Raw genomic sequence first — 24,102 nt, 5'->3', positions numbered from 1 at the left:
CAGGAGGCGGCTAGAGAGATAGACAGCCTGAGAAAGGGAAAGGTTTTCTTTGAGGGGGGGGATGTCTCAAAAGTTGGGATGGTAAGATCATTCATTACAAATCCAGTGTTCTGCACTTAAAGACATTTAAGCGATAAACAATATGCTGCTTTAGCTCATTGGCCCAGAGTCCGTTTTAATAATCCCAGCCTCCCTCGGTCTGAACTCTGAAGGGCCTTCCTGGACCTCTTTTACTGTGTGGTTTGGGAGAAGCACGGATTCTGTCTGTCCCTCTCTCACTCTCTCTATGTCTCACTCCATCATATGTCTCGTCCACTGTCTCAATCCATCCCTCCCTCGTTCTCTCTCTCAATCATCATCTCTTTCCCTCTCTGTTTCACTCCATCCTTCTTTCTCTGTTACAGTGTCGTGGTGACCAATCCCTCCATCTCTCCCTCTCAATCTATCCCTCTCTCTCATCCATTCCTCTCTCTCCATCACTCTCTCCATCTCTCTCTCTACATCCATCTCTCTCTCTCTCCATCCATCTCTCTCTGCCACATTTGCAAGGCGTCCGATGATGACTGCATCTCCTTTCCCAGAATGTACCTGGGGCCGGTACCCCCGCTCACAGTCTCCCCCCTCCCCAGGAGTGTATCTCGCAGGAAACGCTGGCCTGTTCCAGATTCAGCAGAAACCCGCCTGTAGTAGTATTATGGGCTGTGGCAGCGAGAGCACATCTTGCAGCGTCGTTAATGCCACTCTGCATTACGGCCACGGCCGTGTTTCCGCACATAGAGGGGGGGGGGGTTCTGAAGTGTTTTTAATGGCTGCAGCCATGGCAACCCCCCCAATCCGACTCCCCGTTCCGTTCTCCTCCTGGAAAGATCTGCGACTTCGTCGGGCTTCATGAAGATCGGCAGTTTGGGACGGGGTGTTTGTTTTATCCGATGTCCCCGCTGGCAGGGGTGGGGTCGGTCGCTCCTGTGTTGGTGGTGGCATCGTGTTTTTTTTTTAAACACGTGGGTCACATGTTTACACAACGTCAACCAGACAACCAGGTCAACACAATGTTGATCTGATTCAACGCAGCTGTTTAGTCACCCCGGTTTTTCCTTTTTTGCTTGTAACCTCTTTTCCAACACGTTTGTCTTCGCTGTCAGAGCGTCACGTCTGAGGTTGTTTTTTAATTCTTGTGGTTCTGAGGACGGCCGCAGCGATCCTGGCCGGGTCTCCTGCTCTCACTCGATTGGTTCAGAAGCTTCCAGAAGGTCTGGCTTCTCACAGGATGGGTCCATGTGGTGTTTGTTTGAATGGCACCTATGTGGTGCTTTCTGGGATTTTAAGCTGTTTAACTCTTGCTGCTGTGTGGTCACCGCGTTACATTCAAAATACTAAAGTACTGAAAAACTTTATAAAATGTGCATAAAAGATTTCAAACCAGGTACATACTAAAGAGTAATATTCAATATTTACTACATAAATTTAGAACGAGTAAAATGTATTTAACAAAATGAAATAATTATTATAAATACATAGCACTCAATCAATTCTTGAGTTGCAATTGTAGAATTATTACAATAATAGAATAGTATGCTACAATTAGCAATTAGTACTAATTCAGCTCATTAAGTTCAGTAATCAACAAACTACTAAATCACTGGTTATGGTGGTTCTTAATGGGACTCAAAAATGCAAACTGGAAGAGGGGAGAGTAAGATGTACATCTGGTCAAAGGTGGGCTTTAAGAAAGATTGATGTTGAGAAAAAAAAAATCCACCAGGAAACGCACAATAGTTCAAAGGATTTCTCTTGAAAAATGACTTCAGCCCATTTCTCATTTATGGTCTTTTCTTTCCTCCTCGCAGTCCCACATTTGCAAAGGCAATCGTTTGCTGAATATTTCATCCCTTCCCTTAATCACGCGGGACGTGAATGTGTTCCCTGGGTGTCGTGAGAGACCATTAACATCAGCCGGAGCGCTGCTCGCTTCGACCGAACCACTCCTTCACCTCAGCCTCCCTAAGATATCGAATTAACCAAACGTCACATGGAGGAGAAAAAAAGACAAAGTAATCATTAAACAGCTATTAAAACCAGGGGATGACTTATCTCTCTCTCCCTGGGAAGAGAGAGTAATGGGTCGATGTTGTTATTAAGTATCGTCTTAAAGTGTTCAATTCCTTTTTCATTAGTCCGTTTGGGTCCCTGTGTTCATTAGACGTTCTTTTTTTCGCGGCCCTCTTCATCTGCGAGCGGCCGAGTTGATGCGGTCGTAACCGGAGCCCGGCGAGCGGACCCCGAGAGCCAATGGGAGTCGACCCCTCTCGGAGCCGAAAGGCCCAGTGATTCATGGCCTCGGAAAACCAGTCCGGGCCGCCAGTCAAGAGCTGGCACCGGCTGCCCGGCGGATTGTAAATGGGTCTGCTTCACCAGCGGTTTGGCAGGTAGGGGCCCCCTCCGCAGCCCCCGCTCTGTTTGCTCTGAGGAATTCGTACCTGGCCAGTGAGCAAGGCAGCCCGGACTGCAGTTGATGATGCATTCAAGTTACATTTACATTTACATTACATTTACATTTAGGGCATTTAGCAGACAATTTTATCCAAAGCGACTTGAGCACTAACAATTGTTAGGTTAACCCCTTTGCCCTACACTGCATACATTAAATGCCAGGACGTATAACATACAAAGTGCGTAAGAGGGGTGTGGGGTGCTGGGGGGGGGGGGGGGGTCAAGGGGGGGGTTATGCAGAATCTAGGTGAGCTCTGAACAAGTGAGTATTTTGCGGAATCTGGTGAACCACGGTCCTGACATCGGCAGGGAGCTCGTTCATTGAGTCCATTAAGAGGAGAAGAGCAATGAGTTAGTATCCAGTCAGGCTTTGTTGTCCCTTTAGGAGGATGGACCCCTCCGCCCTGACCCAACGCCATCCAGGACTAGACCCCTCTGGAGGGGTCGAGGAAAACAATCCGTCTGGGCTTTAATGAATGAGAACTAAACACCGAAGATCAGTCTGTTTCTTTTTTTTTTACACAATTACCGTGTTTCCCATTGTTGTTGTATCTAACTCGCTCCAGATGGGGATACATGAGCTGGAATAACAAGGGCTTTTTAGAGAGCTTAAGTCAACGTGGATCTCGATTCAAAACCATTTCAGTACAGAAGCCAAATTACACTCAAGGTAGAACAAGGTAGAAGTTCAACCACTCGGCTGGTGGAAGTCAAAATACTCCAATTTCTGAGATGGAAAGGTCCTTTGTAAAGCGTGGGACAATTCTCGTCGATCTATAAAACAATCTTCAATAAAACCACGCACGTTTAGACCAATATTCTACTTCAACTTCACGGCGATATCAAATGTTTCCGATTGTGTCCTTTAAACAATACCCCAGCCAACCCCGGCAGCACAGACAATACAGGGCTCTCACAGCAATCTCCACTCAATCTTTGAAGTGGGGGTCAGAGCCTTATCAGTGACACCGGCTAACCTCCGCCTGGCATCGTCTGCTCTGAGTGCTTTACCTGCTGTCCCCCTCCGAGGCCCGCCGTTCTGGCTCTGCGCGGCCGACAGAGGGGGGGGGGGGGGGGGGGGGGGGCGGGGCTTGGGCTGGGATGCCCTGGCCACGCCCACAGGCTCGCCGGGGGATTTGTTTAGTCTGATAGGCTGACCCCCGCGTGTCTCTCCTCTGCTGCTCATAAGGCCTCTGGAGACGCCGATCCTAACCCCTGAGAAGAGCGGCAGCACATTACTCATTGAACCCCCCCCCCCCCCCCCCCCCCCCCCATGCACCACCCTTCAACTCCCCCCCACCCCCCCCCCCCCCCCACCCTCAAACTGCCACCCTGCCTCACCCCCCCCCCCCCTCACCCCCAGACTACCATCCCCCTCAGTCTGGGTGTGGGTGTGGGGCAGGGGTGAGGATCTGAAACTGGAGTGTGTGCGGAGGAAACCATGGAGCTATTTGGAGAAAACAAGGGTCTCCAGTATAGTGCCAGCCGTATTATTCCCAGTTAAAGACTGCTATAGACACCCAGAGCCCAGAGGCTCCGCAGAAGTCTGGCTCCCCGCTAAGGAGATTAAGAAAGACAATAATACCAATCCTACCACAGGGGCCTGGGGGGCTGAGGCCGGGCTGCGTGAGCAGGCTGAACACCTCACCCTGGCTGCTGCCTTCCCACCCACCGGGCTGTGTGTACCATTAAAATGGTAAATAAATGGTAAATGGACTGCATTTCTACAGAGCCTTTCTAACCAGCGGCCACTCAACGCGCTTTACAATATCGCCTAACATTCACCCATTCATGCACACATTCACACACCGACGGACGGTGTCAGCCATACAAGGCGACAGCCGGCTCGTCGGGAGCAGCCAGGGTGAGGGGTCTTGCTCAGGGACACCTCGACACTCACGCTAGGAGGTGCCGGGGATCGAACTAGCAACCTTCCGGTTACCAGCCAACGCACTCTACCTTCTGAGCCACATGAGTTGCTCTGTGTCAGATATGAAATAATGTACCCGGTGGTACCGAGAACCCTGTACCCTGGAGACTAACCTCCAGGTCCAGGTCTGCCTCTCTATCCCCTACCCCGACCTGCTCTCCCCTGCTCACTTGTGGATCACCTCAGCCCCCATATCGGCCCTGCGAGGGAAACCCCGCTCGGGTTCTGTCTTTGAGGCTCTGGGTGGTCTGACAAGTCCTCCGTCTTTTGTTGTGTGGATCTTTTGTGTGTTGACTGTCTCTGGACAGCGCCAGTCATCTGAGCGACTGCTAATTAATTGTTACAGTATGGAGTGCGGGAGCCAGAGTCGCAGGGGCTTATCGGCAAAGCTGCACTGGCGTCAGGCTGATATTAGAAGGAGAAACTGGAACCCGCCCGGGGTTGAATAAAACACAGATTCCAGAACAGTGCTTTGCCGTGTTCTGCTGAACTGAAGTCTTTAATTGTTCGGCGATGGCTGGGCTGGATTTATTTACTGTTGTTTCAGCGGTAGCCAGTGTGTTGAGCGCCTCGCAGGAGGAAACGTGAAAGCCGGAGACCACAGAATGAATGGATGGTGGATGGATGTCATAATTATGTAGCACCGACGCTACTTTCTTGGCTGGATAACGGCTTCTATGCCCTGGGTCTAAGCATGTGTTGATTGACAGCAGAGCACTTGCCAATCTTATTTGGTCTGCAGTGTAATGAGGGGATACGATTCCATTTACAATCTCTTTATTTCTCTTGTGAGGACTTGTTTTGACACATGAAGTCAAAGTAAGTCGTTGGAGGACTTAGCCTCAAGTTTCTGTTGTCTCTTATGATTCTACAGTTGACGTACATTTCTTTCAGAGCGGGAAACTTTAGAAAGAGCGCTCTGTTCAATCCAAACCATTTGTTACAATTTTCTCTTTGTGGTTTTCTTTTGAATTCTTTGTTTTGACGAGTGGCCAACCTCGGCGGAAGTTACCTAACCTAACTCGTCTGATGACAAGACAGTGAGAGATAGAAGGCAGACGACCGGACAAAAGAGCAGTGTATCTTCAGAGGGGCGTCTATGAGATGGTACGGATTAAGTTTACCCAGAATAATAATCATCACGGTCGCTTTTGTGTACCGCTGAAAAGGGAGGTGGGGAAAAAAAACGAAAACTTTGTGAACGGATTCTGGCACGGTGTGAAACCCCCCCCGTCCTACTGTCTCCATGCGGTTGAGACGGCCCCTTTGTTATTCTTTAATAAAGCAACAGCTTGCTTCACAGTCAGCTGGACTCAGCCATCGCCAGCCGCTGAGACGAGGTAAAGATCTTAAGCCTGCTTGTCTCTGGTCTGCACCCAGTGGGCCTAAACATATATCACGCTGGCAGTAGGCTGTTTGCTTCAACCCTCCCTCTCCCCTCCTCTCTCTCGCTCCCTCTCTCCTCCCTGATCTCCTCCGTGTCTCTATCCCCCAGTGAAGCTCCCCTAGTCAGGGGGGGGGGTGATGGGTTGGGCGGGGTGGGGGGAGAAGGACACAAGAGGGTTTGCAGTCAAACAGCACCCATGCTGGTCCAGAGTCCCTTTGATGCTCAAAGCCCTGCCGTCTGAGCGGGCTGCTGGACAGCCTCCGCCTGAAAGCCTCTCCTCAGAGACCCTGACTCTCCCAGCCCCACACACATCTCCGCCACGGCCCTACAATTAGCCGAGGAGAAGGAGAGAGCAGATAGGAGCCGGAGATCTGAAGTCGTCCCGGGACACGGGGTGGGGGGGGGGGGGGGGGGGGGGGCGGCGGGGAGGAGGCAGGGTCACGGCGGCGGGCGCGCGGGGACCAGAGGGGGTCCCGGTGACCCCGTCGTGGGCTTTGATCACCGGAGCCCGGTGACAGCCCTCTGCTCCGCGCCAAATTGCCATGTCACAACATGGCGGATCATCTATCACTCTTACTATCCCCCCCCCCTAAACAGAACAGCGTTCTGAGGAGACTTAAGTGAAGTAGCAGATACGTTTAAGGAGGAGATAAGGGGGAGTTGTTAAGTAACAATACAGTTCAGATTTAGTATGACCTTCTTGAAGATTCGTCGACGTGATAAAGAAATGTTTGTTGTCATTTTTGTTTTATGGTTGTTCTCTTGCTCCTCCTGTCATGCAGAGAACTACACCCCAGATCTTTCTCAGTACTACCGTGTGTGTGTGTGTGTGTGTGTGTGTGTGTATCTAAGTGCGTGCGGAGATGTATTTCCTATCAGTATTTGCAAAAGAGCCTTTTGATTAATGAAGGCAGAATGATTCACTGGTTGTATTTATGAAAACACCAAGCCCCTCCGTCCCGTTACGTAATGTATAGTTCCTCAGAAAATTGCAAGAATATTTGTTTAGAATGTCTCTGTTCTATGGCAACCAGAAATTCCTTGCAGGGTCACACAAAATGGTATACCGGTGGGTATCTTTAAGAGATAATGGCGCAATTAAAATCCACAATTATAAGTTTTAGTTAAGTTTCACTCTCCATGTTGATTGTCTCTCACATTAAATGAGGTGCAGTGAGGGGAAGTCAATAATTACACAATGCCTTAACAGGGATTGATAAACAGTGAATAGAAATGTGTTCACTCACTAAAATTTACGAGTTGGTAGCCCTGCCTAGCTAGGGAACCCTGTGATGTTTAATCTGCCTCGCATTCTTCTTTCAAGTCCACAAAGCCCAGGTTAAATTGGAAGCAACAGCTAATATACCATCACAACGTTTACACTGGCTCTCTTCTCCTGAAGCAGAAAGTGTTCGGGACTGCGTGGCGCAGGAGAGGAATGTGCCTACTGCTGAAATGTCACCTCCTAAAGACGGCGTATTACGTTACATACAAACATGTCATTTGTGGGACTCTCCGGTGGAAATGTCTCTCGTGGGAGTCATCAGAGAGCTCTGCAGCTCTTTAAAAAAAACACCCACTGCCCTGCTTCTTTCTCTCCCTCTCTCTCACCCTATCCGTCTCCCCTCATTATTTCTATTCATACAATTAGTTGAAACCCTAGACTTTTTCTCTTTTTTTGAACGTTTTCTTCTGAGACACAGTCTTCCCATCTCACTCCCATTGATGAGAAATCAATGAGCGTTTTCCTGTTGGGAAAAAGGAGCTTTGTAATTGAACTCCAGAGTTGGTTTAGCTTGGCCCGCGGTTAGCTTCCCAGCGCGGCTGGCTAATAATGAAGCTAATTTGCCAGGAGGTTAGAACTGACGTTCGTCAATGTTTTATTCGGCCACATTTGCATTTCAAGTTCCTGAAATTATAATAAATTAGGTTATTACAATTATGTGATCATTTAATATTTGACTGAATACATTTATTTTACGATGCCAACTTGACCCATAGTAGAACATGAGGATGTATTTAATTAAACAACAACTAGCTCAATGAATGCTCATCGTTTCATCTTTTTAGGATTAAAGTCAAGTATTTAATGTGTTCCTATCCAGGTTTACACACCAGTGTGGGACTTTGTGGCGCATCTTTAGCTGGGTGACCGTGATAGGTGGTCTTGGTGTTGGTGAGGTCACCGTGGTATTGAGAGGGTGGCTGTGGTAGATCTGTCTATCCAGTATTGTATTTTGGACTGAACGAATATTTTTAAAATAGTGAATCATGCTGTTGGTACCGACTCTGTCTCACCTGAACTCAGACGTGATCCCCTAAGGCGCGACACTCATAGTGTCCGACCGCATCTCAAGTCACTTTATCTTTTAAACTGCGAATAAGCAGCACGAGTCATGAACACCGGCACCGTCATGAGCACCGGTGTGTGTAGTTTAACCGCTGAAGATTTGTGTGCGGAAAAACCCTAATTTCCCTGCTTCTATTTGGTGTGGCGCTGGACTGCTTAAACTCTCCTCCTCGGCACAGGAGACCCTGACCACCCCCCCATTGTGTATATTTTCATTCAGCAGATCTGTTTCTACACGGATGATGCGTCTCTCTTCTTCATATGCTGGATAACAGACCTACAGCAATGGGGGGGGGGGGGGGGAGAGAGGTACAGCAGCAGTCACGGCAGCCAAACTGTATTCTGGTTTGATCCTCCTCCTAACCCTAGTGTCCATGAGCAAGAGCTGCTTATCTCCCTGTGTGTGTGTGTGTGTGTGTGTGTTTGTGTGTCTATATGTATGTATGTGGGTGTGTGTGTGTGTGTGTGTGTGTGTGTGTGCGTGTGGAAAAGCAGTGGCTACGTAATTACACCGGCCGATTATAACGCAGACGGAGGCCGTGTCTGGGGCCGTCTCCTCTCCCTCTCCGCAGTGTTCCCAGCGACACCACAGCAGCATCTCTGCCGAGGGGAGGTGGGTGGGTGCGGGTGGGGCGGCGGTGGGTGGGAGGTGGGGGGCGCGTCCTGGCGTTTGCATTTACCACCGTTGGCAGCGGCAACAAAGCAGCCATTCCTCCGGTAACCACAGCCAGTCATTAAGCGTAATTTGTCTGGGATCCCGACGGTGGAGTTGGTGGAGACTGCATGAGGTATTCCTCCTGAACTGTCATGTGGAGAGGGAGAGAGAGATAGTCGAGGGGGAGGCGGGGGGGGGGGGGGGGGGAGGGGAGGGTGGGAGGGAGGGAGGTGGTGGGAGGCGGGGGAGGGGGAGGGGTGGGAGAGGGGTGGGGAGCAGACACAGCGACAGGGAGGTTGGCTGTGAGCTTCCAGAGGAAGATCGGTTGGGGACAGCAGGCAACCTGAGAAGGAGCCTCCCCTGGGCCCCTCCTCCTCCTCCTCCTCCTCCCCCCCCTCTGTGCTCCTCCTCCTCCCCCCTCTCCACCTCCCGACCCCCCCAAACTCCCCACAGTCTATCCAGCAGAGCGTCTGGCGGTTACAACAACAGCCCCTGCGGTCAGCCAGGCTCCATCTCCCCTGCTGAATTTACGCACGTTTCTCGAGGACCCTCCTCCACCTCCTCCTCCTCCCTCCTCCTCCTCCTCCTCCTCCTCCTCCTCCTAACATTCCCATTCATACTACATCCTAAGATACACCACAACACCCCCCCCCCCCCCCCCCTCCTCCCCCCTCCTGACAATCACCTCTGGAGAGGGCCTGTAGCTCCTGTAAACAGCCAAACTACTACTGCTGTGACAGAGTAGCCAGTCACGTGGCCGCTGGTTAAACAGGAAACAGGAAGTGGGCGGTGAGCGCCTCCGCGTCCTCCTCCTTATTGTTGTTGTTTTTTATAACGACCGGCTCTTGGGGTTTTTGTATCCAATCGAGACGGTCGCCGCAATGTGTTTGTCTCTCGCAGGGAGCGCTCTGTAAACACAGAGGGTCAGACGGCGAGGAAGTGGAGAGGTGTGAGGAGTCCTTGTGTCTTATCTCGCCGTGTAGAAGGGTGTGCTGAGAGGACGGTCAATGTGAGAGGAGGGGTTAAGGTTAATCAGGAGGACTCCGTCCTGTTGATGCGTAAGTGAACTTGTGTCCAAGGATTGTTTTGCTCTGTTCACCCTCAACGGATTGTATCTTTCTGTCCAGGGGCAGCATGTGGCTCAGGAGGTAGAGTTGGCTGGGTTAGGGTTGTAACAGGAAGGTTTTTAGTTCGATCCCCGGCTCCTCCCCCAGCTCGAGTGTCGAGGTGTCCATGAGGGAGACACCTCACCCTATCTGCTCCCGACGAGCTGGCTGTCGCCTTGAATGGTTTGACACAGCCGTCGGTGTGTGAATGTGTGCATGAAAGGATGAATGTTTGGCGATGTTGTGGTGGTTGGCTGGTTAGAAAAGCAGCATATAAATGCAGTCCATTTAGCAATTACAATGTGAATCTTAGTGTGTGACGGTCCTCCCTCAGAGGGAAACCAGCTGAAGGAGTGATTGGGTGGAGTAGAGAGGGGAATGACAGTTGCCCGTCAGAGGGATCCAGCAGAGGGCGAGTGCCATGAGGAGAGAGAGTGGCACGGAGGGACGTTGATGACCTAGCGGTTGCCGTGGTGAGTTGAGTGCCCGAAAAACTTCTAGCATCATCGGGGGAAACCATGACAACTCAATTGAAACACGCATTCTAAATGCTACCTGGGAAATGGAATACAGAAGTAATGCGATGGACATGTTTTCCCACAAAGGTTTCTAGAAGATTTACCGCACCCGACTACATATGGCCGCTCGGTGGATAAGGTCACAGAGGGTAGTGAACGGGAGTAGCAATGAGAGAGTGTTTCATTGATGGCGTCTCGGGGGTTATTTGGAGAGGAGAGTCCTGTGTTTCAGCCACAGAAGAAGAGCTTCAGAGCGACTCGGACAGGGGGGAGTAGGACGAGAAGAGGTAGTGACACTGAGTCACGCAGAGAGAGAGTACCTCAGCGTGGGGGGAATCAGCGGGGAAGAAGAGTTATACGGAGCGACCGGGTGACTCAGAGCAAGGGAACCAGAGAAGCCAAGAGTGACAGAGGCAGGGAGTGAGTCAGAGCGGGGGAGTCCAGTGCGCGGTAGTCAAGAGAGCCCAGTCCCCAGGTAGTCTGCCTGCCGCTGCGCTGAGGGCCGGAGGGCTGGTGGGCCTGTGGAGGTGAGCGGGGAAGTGTGTCTGGGTGGTAGGGGGCGCGCACGGGGCCTCCCTGGCTGGCGCCTGTAATTTTACCTTTCCATTCATCAGCCAGAGATATTAATAATAACACCACATCTGGATTCACTTTACTGTCTCCCCTTAACCCCTTTCACTTCTGCCACAGCTCTCGCTGCTGCTGCTCTGGCTGTCTGGGGAGGGGGGGCTCCCCCCTTCTCTCCCCCTGCTCTCCCTAGCCCCCCTCTACAGCTGTCCCCCCCCCCGCCCCCCCCGCCCCACCCATCCCAGTGCCGCCGCCAGCGCTAACTCTGTGTGGAGCCAGATGAGGATAACCTACACAAAGCGCTCGGGCTAGGCAGCTTGAGCAGCACACCCGATGTTTGTTTCGATGAGCCAAATCTAACAGGCGTTGTTGACCAGCTGTGGATGTTGAGTAGAAGAATGGCACGTGACATAGTGCGGCGGGTGGTTTGTTTGTCATGTAGAGTCCCTGGTTTTGTCAGTTTTGAAAGTGTAGTAGGAATAGTTGTCCTGTAAAGCCTGGTGAGACGAGGCGTAACGTAAACCAGATTTGTGATTAGAAAGAGAGAGGACGCCTTGCCAAACAACCTGTGTTCGTGGGTTTTCATATTTCCTTTCAATAATAAGTGAACTGTTATATGTAAATCCCAGTAATGGTGCGACTACCAGTGTGTCATAGAAACTCCCAGGCCAGGCTGAAGCCTACGACGTACACAGAACTGCACCCCATTTCCTGCTGTTTGCGCTACGGCGTACGATTGAAAGACCGGTAGTCCCACGTTCGACGGCTTGCATCATTCGCTCCCCGAGACTTTTTGGAGTGACCGTATGGTCCATAGTAGCTCGCTGCTGTTGGTGTCACGTCATGCGTAGCTCTTAAATCATATTGCCAGTGGGTCTGTGGGGCCGTGGCGTACCGCAGGGTCAAACGTACGTAAAACCCAAACAAGCTGTGGCTCCGGATCTGGGTTTGGTTCATGAGCTGGCAGCGACGGTCGGAGTCCCAGACCTGCTGGTGGTTGTCAGGGTTTTCTCTCTCCCCCTGCGGTCCTGCAGACCCCCCCCACACCACAGTAACCCCACCACCCCGTAGTCCATCCCCCCCACCCGACCAACCAGCCCAACAAACCACCACAACCACACCCCCATCTACCCCACCACCACCACCCGGACCAAACACCCCAACTACTTGACCACCACCAACCAACCACCACCACCCCGAGTCCAGGACACCCTAACCGCCCCAAACCCAGCCATCACCCAGCAGCACCCTGCTACAGGTGCCCCCCCCCCCTTCCCACATATAGAAGCACTTGTTTCATTAGAGAGAGAGAGAGAGCGAGAGAGAGTGGGCGAGAGAGAGGGTGAGCGAGAGGTGTTAGAACAACAACACAAATGCACGCCACGCCACTCATCCGCCCCTGAATCAACACCCATGATGTCACCGGGATCCCAGCCAGCCTAACGCACTCACAACCCCACCGCCGCCAGCCAGCGCCGTGTATAAAAGACCTTATTTAGTACCAAAAGAAGGAGCCAAAGACCTTTTTTTCCACGCATTTGAAAGAAGAGCTACCTCCCAGAGCGAGGGAGAGAAGGATGGGGGGGGGGGAGAGGGTGGAAGAGTGGCAGCTCCACAGTAAAGCCATCACGTCCAAAACAACCTGCCATAAAACACTTAAAATACGGCCCCACTGCAGAAATAAACACCACAGGGCTGCGGCCTTATTTTTGGACCGGCCAACTGCCAAGAAATCAGAAAATACAACCAAAACAGAACGGGCGTGAGTCCCATTCTGCTCCTGTACTCCATGCGTGATTAATATCGTGCAAGCATTGGTTTAGTTCCCCCGCTGGCTAAACGATGTTTCACAATAAGTAATAGTTGAGTCTGGGATCCCTTGAGTCTTTTGAGCGGCCCTTAAACGTTGGATTCTCGGCCTGGACCTCCCAGATCCTTGGTGGGTTCATCTGGGACAGCAGACCGAATAGGAGACGTCATGAGGTAGCAGGACATTCACTGAAAGAGATCTGGTGTGAAGCTTAACTAACATGTCCTGACAGAAGAAGAAGAAGAGCTGATGGATCGCAGTGATCCATGGAGGCTGGAGGTGGTTCAGAGAGGGTTTGTCTACCTGTGGGGTCCCCACCTCAACAAGGCCTCTCCTGAACTGACGTAGCCCACCAAGGTCGCTGCTGTGGGTTACCTGGACCTCTCCAAAAGTATAGTGACATGCCAGGGCAACTGCTGAATGTTTTCCGGTTCACTTGGACTACATTTATATTTAGGGCATTAAGAGGACGCTTTATCCAAAGCGACTTACAATAAGGACATTTGTCAGAAGAAAGAGAGACAACAACATACCGCTCTCGGTACATGTTTATAGATATCGGATGTTTATAGAACCAAGTGCCAAGCACTAACAATCGCTAGATTAACCCATTCCCCGTATTCAACAAAGATAGCTAGGATAAGATGCTACACAATCCTCAGTACTATTTTTAAGTGCAAGGACGCACAACATACAATAAGTGCGTACATTAACTGCCAGGACGTACAACATTCAATAAGTGCGGACATCAAGTACCAGGACTAATGGAGGATCTTCACCTCATTTGTGTGTTCCTCCTCATATCATGACGGTCACCAGGCGTCGTGAGACGGTGACCCTCGGGTCTACCACGAGTCGCCGATGCAGAAAGATAAGTGAAAGCACTGGCGTGGAGAACGTTCTCCACGACGCACCTACAGCGGTTATTCAACACAGACGCCATCCAGCTCCAATCTGTGCACTGAGCTAGAGCAGGAGACTGCCGGCAGGATAAGAGTTAGAGCGCGATGTGCGCTCGCTGTCTCCCGTCCCGTCCCAACGCCTGGTGGAACTCCTGGCTGTCGGCCATGTTTGATTTGGAACAGCGGGACATGTCCGAGGTGTTGAGTGATCCGTCAGGGTCGAGGATTGAACACTGATCGGTTACTGGGGAGGGAGGAATGCTTCTGGATCCTCTCAGACCGTCGCATGACGCACTGCAAGGAATCTCTCTCTCTCTCTCTCTTTGTGTGTGTGTGTGTGTGTGTGTGTGTGTACGTGTGTGTGTGTGTGTGTGTGTGTGCGTGTGTACGTGTGTGTGTACGTGTGTGTGTGCGTGTATACGTGTGTGTGTGTGTGTGTGTATGTGTGTGTGTGTGTGTGTGTGTGTGTGTGTGTGTGTGTGCGTGTGTGCGTGTGTGTGTGTACGTGTGTACGTGTGTGTGTGTGTGTGTGTGCGTGTGTGTGTGTGTGTGTGCATGTGTGCGTGTGTACGTGTGTGTACGTGTGTGTGTGTGTGTGTGTGTGTGTGTGTGTGTGTGCTTGTGCTTACGTGTGTTCCTGGAAACCTTTGCATTGTGTTGCGCATGACGGATTTTGCATTCAAACTGAAATTGAACATGTTGGTCCTGATTATTGCCAGGAATATTATTCTAGTTATTAAATCCTCAAGTACAAGGTCTGTTCACTAATGATCAATTGATCCCAACACTGTGTTGTTGAATAATTGTTATGTTTTGCAGAACATGACGCACAAACCTATACTTTGATTTATCCTTTCTCGCTGCAAATGTTCATTTTGACATTCAGTAATGACTGAACTATAAAGGTAAAGTCTAAATATTTTTCTGCATTAAGATAGCATTTCTTTTTCAATTTCATTCCCTAAGTGACAGAATCTCGTTTCATATGATGCTTGGATCCCAAAGAAAAACCCTCATGTCATGACTCTTCGGCGTGACGAGCACAGTAGCTAGTTCAGAGTTTTGAAATTACCCTCCCAGCCTCTCATTACCCTGTTGGGGCGCGAGGCCATTGTCTGTGAAAACTTTATGGGGCTGAACATGAATTAAATCAAACACACGCCATGTTGTGGCTCTGAGAGTTAGCGAGGCGTCCATGCTAACCTGTGGGAAACCGAGCCCTGCAAGGGCTAATTAAATAGCTTGTTAAACTCAGCAAATATTTAGCATCCCCCACAATGTAAAGCTACCCCCTTGGATGTGGGTGACACGATGAGACCTGATTTAGTAACGCAGTAATTGGCAGTTTGAGTCCTTTGATGCCAGTGGTCTACCCCCCACCCCCCTCACCTCCCCATAGTGCCACTTGAACAAACAGTAGACCTCAGCCTTCACCTCCTAATTGATCCGCTGGTGATATTCAAATGTAATGATTGAAGTGAATGGATTCCAAAACAAACGAAAGCCTGGGACTGAGGTGATGCCTCGATGATTGAATTGAATCCCATCGCCACGCAAAACAAAGCCAGCTCAACCACAGTGCCTGGATGGAGCAGATACAGGGGCTGTGACTCATAAATGTGTCCTGTATGAATACATATTGTAGCGATCCTAATAGATGAGAGTGGGCCAGTCATATTTTTAAACCAGGCCACAGTGTGTTGCACGCGGCAGTGCCATCTGCTTTGGAAGCAAGATAACAGTTTGTTGCAGGCGGCCATACTGCTGGTTAACAGTCATTAGGCTCACGGTGGGAATGATCGAGCTGATTGAGAATAGGAGCAAAAAAAAGTGTGAAACAAATTACCTAAACTGCCTCCTTCCAGGTGGTGAGGCAAACTGAAAAAGAAAGAGCAGCGGTTTAGTGAGTGTGTGTGTGGGGTGTGTGTGTGTGTGTGTGTGTGTGTGTGTGTGTGTGTGTGTGTGTGTGTGTGTGTGTGTGTGTGTGTGTGTGTGTGTGTGTGTGTGTGTGTGTGTGTGTCTATCTTTGTGGATGTGTGTGTCTGTGTGTGTATGTGTTACTCTGTTCATTTGTGTATCTGTGTGTGTGGTTGTATGTGTGATAATATGTGTGTATGTACGATTGACTGTGTGTCTATGTTTGTGTACGTGTGTGTCAGTATGACTGTGTGTTAATGTGTGTATGTCTGTGAGTGTTTGTTAATGTGTGTATGTATGTGTGTGTGCGTGTGTGTGTGTGTGTGTGTGTGCGTGTCTGCTGTGTGTGTGTGTGTGTGTGTGTGTGTGTGTGTGTGTGTGTGTCTGCTGTGTGTGTGTGTATTCAGCTTGGCAACACAGCACCCAATTAGTATTAGGTGTGAGGAGCGTATTGAGGCTGATAGAGAGTGTGATGGGTGCTCTCTCCCTGCTGGCGTCTGTCTGAAGCTTCACACTCCTGGCTGCGTCACCCTCCATTACGCTCATTAGGGACTCTTCCTCACTCGGCTCAAGAACACCTCAAATGGACGATTTGTTTTTTTCTCATTGTTTTCTTATTCCTCCGCTCGTGTCGTTCATGTGGTGAACAAAGTGTGTCTTCTGATTGGATGTCGGTTCGGTGATGATGTTACCAACCTAGATGCCTCATGGATTTGCAGATGCAATGTGATGCAAGTTACTCTGGATATAAGCATCTGAATTTAAGTTTGATCCTAACGTTTATAGCCCAGTTTCCACAGAGATTCCAAACAACTATAGATTAACTGTTTGCTAATGTCCTTTATGATATTCAATTCACAATGTAATGATGTGTGTGACTGTGTTCATACCTTTTCTTTAAACATTTAGACATTTACGACTCCATAAAAAATAACACTGTGCCACAATATGATGATCCATCCATTTAGTTTTTCCACTTTGACAATGAATGCCGATAAGCCGTCAGACTTGAGTTCCTCTACCTGGGTTTGGTTCAGTCGGAGGGGGTACCTCCGGGTTCCAGATTCCAGGAAAACCCAAATCTTTACTAGTCCCTCCTGGAACCTGCTGACGTATCGCTGGTGTGTCAGGCATGTACCCCACAAATACAACAACCACAACAACTTAAAACAACACTCTGTACCTCTGGAAACCAGCACAAAGGGCTGACCGGAGCAGACCGCGGGGGGGGGGGGGGGGGGGGGGGAGGGAGAGGGTCTTTGTGTCGGCAGGTTTATTGGAGGAAGAGATTGTCCTCTGTGGGGCTGCGGTGCGAGGAGGCCTCCATTAAGCTGGCGTCTGTCTCCCTCTCCATAAGGTGGGGGGCCGGCCAGCAGAGTGTTGCAGTGGTCAGGTAGCAGGGCAGGATTCAGAGAAACAGAGAGCGTTAGATGAGTTCTGCCAGGGCCGCGTCGCTTAATGAGAATCACGTTGGGTCTCATCCCATGCAGTCGTATTACAATGATACACACACTCACACACACACACACACACACACACTCACCTCCCAGTGGGGGCGTTTAGGCAGTGAAGCTGCAGCTCAAAACCTCTGCATTGGGTTTGAACTATTAGTCTTGCTCCCAAAACCTTTTTAATGTATGTTATATGGCGGGTGCTTGAATCCAAGCTGCAAGGTCATGGCTTCGACTACTAGGGGCGTCTGCAGCCCCCCTAGTAGTAGATTAATAAACTGTTATCTATCCATCTATCCGTCTATCCATCTCTGTATCTATCGATCTATCTATCTATCTGTTTGTCTGTCTATCTGTCTGTCTGTCTATCATTCTATCATTCTATCTATCTGTCCATCTCTCTCTCTCTCTCTCTCTCTCTCTCTCTCTCTCTCTCTCTCTCCTTCCCCGCTCCCCCTCTCCCTGCTTAACGACATGTATCTGACTCCCCTGTGTGAGCCCCCCCCCGGTCGGCAGCGTCTGCTCAGAGCTGAATGGTGAATGGCGATCAGAACCCGGAGCTCAGCGAGCGGAGCCAGACAGCGTCTGCCCAGCCCCGCGGCTCTGTGTGCCCAGGCCTCTCCCAGACGATCTGTCATGGCTTTCGGGGGCACTCAAGCGCCGTGGCCGTGATGTCATGCCTCTCTAAATAAAACCCCCGGCCTCAGTGGAAGGTGTAAGCGCCGCCGCCACCGCTGCGCGCGGAACGGTTTGTTTGTTTGTGTGCGTGTCTGTGTTGATGTGTTTGTGTTTGTGTACGCTCTGCCTGCCAGCGTTTCGCGTGTGTACATGCCAAGGGGTTGGCAGGGGTGGAGGTGGGGGTGGAGGCGGGGGTGGAGAGGGGGTCTGTGGGGGCGGGGGGGGGGGGTGAGCAGACGAGGCAGACAAGACCACAGACTGTTCCATGCGTTGCGTGAGCGCGGAGGGCCGAAGCACGCGTGTTCGGACTGTCACGCGTGTGTGTGAGCGATGGTTTATGATACGTGCCGCTCCAGATGAGAAAAAACAGAATGTTGACATTTTCCAGACTTCACCCGAAGTCATCATCCGAGTGCGGGGCCAATGAATGGTGTGGCAAAGTGCTTGTATGAATTAGCTCATTGAAAATGAAACAGAGATGCATTTATCTCAGGGCATGGCTAATGACTGATGCAGCAGCTGGCGAAGTTCTTCCATTAAAAAAACTTTTTTTTTTTTTCAAAGAATGATTCTCACAGCGTTTTTTTTTTTTTAGTTTAGACAGGTTTTTTAAAAATTGTGAGACTTTCCATGGCGGTGGCCTTAATGGGTGCTGTTTATTTGGGTGCCTTGTCGGCCAAGTTTATTGAGAAACATTCTGTTGGGTTACAGCGCCCCGAGGTTGCCCCACTACGGTTGGACACACAGGCAATGAATATTCCTCATTCTTAACGTAAACAGACGTTTGGAAAGACAAGCCATTCTTGCCCATAAACAGCTTTAATGGGCCTATAGGTTGTTATGGCAGAGAGACTTACAGCCGCGCTGCTCCACTGTTTGGTTTGGGATCAAAATGTTGGTGCACGGTGATTATTCGGTGGCTATGAAAAGGCCCAGAAAATGACAGGCTAATGATCGCCCCCATTATAGCCAATCAGCGGGTAGGGGAGCTGAAAGGCCAACAGAGGGCGAACCTAACCCAAGACCGCGGACCGCTGGGCCCCGCCCCCTTTTTGGGGCGGGGCGGAGGGAGGTGGGGAGGAGGGAGATGTCGAGGATCTCCTAGGAGCCACTGACAATCAAAGGGGCCGTACACGTATTACATCACGAGTCGCGGAGGATAAAACGGTGCCTTCAGCTTTACGCACGCCGCTTTCTGCACGAGACAAGGGGGCATCATGCCGGTTTTTGCGCGCGAGGAGAACTTGATAAACACCGATTATAACTTGACTTGGTGACGTGTTTCGGAGCGCACGCCAGCCTCGAATAATCACCAGTCCAACCCGCCGCTGGCACACGAGAAGTACGCGCGATCCGTCGTCATCCTGCGATGCGGTTTCAATGCTATGTCACAGATTCTGAAGAAAATATTTTAAATAGTTTAGTCAGGGCAGTTTGTCTTCATGCTTCTCGGATGGATCATTCGCCATCCATCGTCCAGTACCGCTGGGAACGTTGACTGAACCGAGATTCGGAACTCGACGGTGGATACATCCAACGCGTAATTACGCATAGATATTGAGCGAAACTACCAACGCAGCACGTATTTGGTACACCGCTGCTCTGGAGACTGAGTTTGGCTGAGTTTAATAGTTGTTACGTCTCCACTTGTTGGTGTTGGGAGTGAACGGGACTGAGCCATGGATCAGTCACAGAACTTAGCGGCGGTGTGTCTGCTGGCGCTGTCTCTGGGTCTCCTGGTGGAGAGGGGGCTCTGTCAACACTACTACCTCCTCCGACCCATCCCCAGCGACAGTCTGCCCCTCGTGGGCCTGAAGGAGGACCCGGACCCCGTGTTCGACCCCCGGGAGAAGGACCTTAACGAGACCGAGTTAAGGAGCGCGCTGGGGGACTTTGACGGCCGCTTTCTGTCCGTGTTGCCCCCCGAGGACAAGTTCACAGGCAACGAGGAGCTGGACGACTACGAGGTCCAGAAGCCCAGCGGGGTGATGCCCAAGGAGATCAAAGCCATGGATTTTGACGTGCAGTTTGGCAAGAAGCACAAACCCAGTAAAAAGCTGAAACGGAGGCTGCAGCAGTGGCTGTGGGCCTATTCCTTCTGCCCGGTGGTGTCCACCTGGAACGACCTGGGCAGCCGCTTCTGGCCCCGGTTCGTGCGGGTGGGCAGCTGCCTGAGCAAGAGGTCGTGCTCGGTTCCAGAGGGGATGGTGTGCAAACCGGCGGACTCCACGCACCTCACGCTGCTGCGCTGGCGGTGCGTGGCGCGTAAAGGGGGCCTGAAGTGCGCCTGGATCCCCGTGCAGTACCCCATTATCACGGAGTGCAAGTGCGCATGCTCGAACTGAACCCAAGCGACCCCCTCAGTGACTCTCACGTGCGATAATAAATGAAGCTATGTCAGTGATTTTTTTTTAATTCATATGCACTTCCGAGTGTGGAATGTATTTTTTTTTGTATATGATGTGCCATACAGTTGTCTATATATTGTCTTCCTGTAAAAAGTGAATATAATGTAACCGCAGAGTCTACTTTATTGGATGTAGAAGTGGGGTTATGTGTTTGTATTTATGGAGATAAGGCGCATAGGGGTCTGTTTTGGATGGACTGACCACGCGTGTGATACCGTTTCTGTGCGTCGGCGACTTATTGTTTCACCGTGTAAATTAAGAGTACAACTTATTTATTCTTTATATTCGTATAATAAAGAAGACACTGAAATGAATGAAAGGGCATGTTTTGATTCCGGTTCTTTCTTTATTTAATCGATACGCATCAGGTCACCTGCAAAGGGAAAAGGTTTGTAGACGCAGGTTGTCCCGATTTAACTCCGTGTAAGAATCGACGTTAAACCCCCTCCTGCTTTTCGCCAGTAGGCCTGCTGCTGGAGTCCTTAGATGAATTAGGCCACACGATTATAATGATTATGAAATGCGGCGGCTACAGCGGCTCCCACACCTCGTCCAAGTGGCTTTAGGAAGATTACGCACCGTGGACAATAAGACGCGCGTAAAGATAACGCGTGTTCACCGGTCGCACCACGTCCCCCTATCACCTTATCAGCGTCCTTATCGAGGCTACACAGTCAGTCGATCATCAGGACATCTAACATGTCCTCACAGAGCCTGTTAGGCTGATAAAGGGACATGGCTGTGGTGGAGTCTTCTGGTGATAGTGGTGACTGAACGCTGCTGACGGTTCTCTCATCAGTCGTTCATCTACAAACCCCACAACTCCGTCATTACCATCATCATCATATTCAAAACCATTATCTTTTAATGGTAGTAACAATACCAACAGAAAAACAACACAAATTACTCATTATAGTAATAATACAAAACATAACAAACATAAATAATTAATAATGTAATATTAATCTAAGTAATTATTAAACTTTTATATAAAAGATCAACACCTAACTTATAAAGTTAACTGATAAACTGAACTGCTTCTTTACCTTGCTGTGAGACAGACAGGACAGACCTAAAGTGTAGCTCACAAACAAACAAACACACACACGCACACACACACACACACACACACACACACACACACACACACACACACACACACACACACACACACACACACACACACACACACACACAACACACAATACACACACACACACACACACACACACACACACACACACACACAGAGGCCATTGAAAACAAAAAGCTTTTCTCCTTAAAGTTTCCAGTGTTTTGTCTGATTATCTCCTCCATAGTGGGGCTAGGGGGCTGGGGACCCCTCCCCCAGCCCCTCCATTATATCTGGGCAGACTGCTGGGCACCAGCCGCCCTCCTGCCCGGCTCCTCTGGTGCTGGGGACACCATAATGATACCACTTACACGCTGCGTTCTCAGGCTCGGCGCTCAGCCCTCAGACAGGCCCTCACTCTGACTTCAGGGGCAGGGTTAGGACGCTGGGTGAGGCGACGGTGCTGTCATTACACCACACTGCACGGAGCTCCACGCTGCTCCATTTGGGATTCAATCAGGGGGCTTTCTCTCCAATGGGCTTTTTTTAAGCCACTGATGTGGCTGTGTGAGTGTGGAACGATGTGGAGTTTTGATTCCTACAGTGTTTAAAGTAAGACAATTGTTTGGTTTGTTAACAGGCAGACAGGACAGTTAAATAAATAAACGGAATAAGTGTCTAATTTTATTAAGCATTTTGCTTTGAAGCTTCCACATTTTAAACTTTATTTACCATTAACTTACATTTACATTTTGAAAGTTGATGTGTGTGTTTTTGTGTGTGTGTTTGTGTGTGTGTGCGTGTGTGTGTGTGTGTGTGTGTGTGTGTGTGTGTGTGTGTGTGTGTGTGTGTGTGTGCATGCGTGCATGTGTGTCTGTCTGTCTTTGTTTGTGTTTGTCTGTGAGAGTGCGTGTGTGCGTGTGTGTGCGTGTGCGTGCGTCCGTGCGAGCACGTCTGTGTGTTTGTGTGTTTGTATTAGTGTGGAATACATCCCCCATAGTACACTGATAGTCCACACTCACTCGTTCAGAAAGTGAAACCAGCAGAACAGTGGAAACGTCCCAGTGTATTTATCAAAGCCTAACTCAAGCTGAATGTTATTTCAGTGTGACCGCCTCTCCTCCCATCCTCCAGAACAGCAGACTGCTCTGGATGGTGCGGTTAGGGTTGGTGTGTGTGTTTATGTGTGTGTGTGTGTGTGTGTGTGTGTGTGTGTCTGTGTGTGTGTGTGTGTGTGTGTGTGTGTGTGTGTGTGTATGTGTGTGTGGGGAGGGGGGTGGGGGTTCCAGTGCTGATGGCCCACTCGTTGTCCACTAATACCCACTAAGCACGGAGCCATGCAGTGTGCTGCCAGCGGCGAGAGCTGCACTTAACCGTCCACACTTGGAGACAGTGGGGATCAGGATTGATTCCTCAATGTTGTGTGTTTCTATGTCAAAACAAGTATATTGGTGGCAAGGGCTAAACGTTTATTTAGCCTTTTTTCAGGGTTTTATACTGTGTTTTTATTCTGTTTAGAATAAAAACTTTTTATTTATTTTATTTATTTATGTGACAAGTTCCATTGTCACCAACAAGTCTGCCCTGAATAGTAAGAATGAAAAAAAAAAATGAAAAAAAATGACATTTTTAATCAAGCTTAAACTGTTAAAACGTGAGACAATGAGATTAAAATTCCTCAATGTCATTGAGACCTCCAGTGGGAGATGGTCTGGACGTTCCTCTAGAAATCTGCTCTAGAAGAGCAATAATGATCCCCCAGAACCATGCTCTAATGTTCCTCTAGAACTCTGCTCTAGAAGAGCACTAATATTCCTCTAGAACCATGCTCTAGAAGAGCACTGATGTTCCTTCAGAACCATACTCTAGAAGAGCCCTGTTGTTCCTCCAGAACCCTGCTCTAGAAGAGCACTGGTGTTCCTCCAGAACCCTGCTCTAGAAGAGCCCTCATTCTCCACCACTTATTGCTCGCTGCCGGTACACAGCGGGTTGCTCACTCCCCTCTACATGGAGCAGTGAGCCCTTTCTAACTCGAAGGCCCAGATATGCTGCACTGTACTTTCTGTAATGCTCCTGGCTGCTAAAGTTCAGCCATAATTCGTCCCTGGCCCCAACCTACTATCCCAACCAATGCTGTTTATTTATAAGGCAAACAAATTTCTTGCTGATTAAATTCCCTTAAACATTTGTGATATTTTCTTGATCAAAGCTTACGGCTCGTTGTTCTTATTGCCAACAACAGCATCAAAGAGCGCGCTGTAATTCCACGGTTAAACATTGGAGCATTTGTTTGTTTCTTAGTAATTGTAATTGCTCGAGTGGACCTGTTCCTCTGTGTAGCCCGAGGCAGCAGCCGCTGAGCTGACTCAACAGTAGATCAATCCTGATGCGCTACAGAATGTTCTCTCACTTAGAGGCTAGAGCAAATCCAATTCATTCCAGAGCAGTGTACAGTAAATAACAAGAGCCCAGGTTAAGCACACTCTTGTAGTTCTTATTTAGTGAGCGTAGTACTAACTTAACCGATTAGTCATGCTGTACTTGAAAACTGCAAGGCACGTTGGAAACGATAGACCATGGATGAAGAACCCTAAAGGAAGTTTCAGAGTAGGGCAGTTTTATATATTCATGGTACAAGCGATGGAAATCATTCAAATCAGTTTGGGAAGACATGCCAAGTATTTTGTACTTGATTACTTTATAGCATTACCCCATGAGACACACTTCATACAAGTCTCAAAGTTGAGTCTTTGTAAGTCCTATTTACCTGATTACCTGCTGTTTATTCAGAGAGGGAAATCTTGGATAGGTTTAAGGAGATTTTCTCAGATTTAATGACCTCAAAGTTCAAAGGTTTATAC

General features: G+C 49.6%; 1 protein-coding gene across 1 annotated transcript; it reads left to right on the top strand.

The window, feature by feature from the left end:
• Positions 1 to 19,440: 19,440 nt before the first annotated feature.
• Positions 19,441 to 20,106, top strand: LOC311379299 (noggin-like; the record flags this gene model as incomplete). The annotated part of the gene is made up of 1 exon (XM_084488306.1): positions 19,441 to 20,106. One exon carries the CDS (start codon positions 19,441 to 19,443, stop codon positions 20,104 to 20,106), a length of 666 nt encoding a protein of 221 aa, XP_084344432.1.
• Positions 20,107 to 24,102: the final 3,996 nt, after the last annotated feature.

This window comes from Micromesistius poutassou, assembly GCF_964030765.1.
Source record: "Micromesistius poutassou genome assembly, chromosome: 1".
Taxonomy (NCBI): domain Eukaryota; kingdom Metazoa; phylum Chordata; class Actinopteri; order Gadiformes; family Gadidae; genus Micromesistius; species Micromesistius poutassou.
The sequence above is the reverse complement of the archived record's forward strand: the minus strand, read 5'-3'. Positions and strand labels throughout refer to the sequence as shown.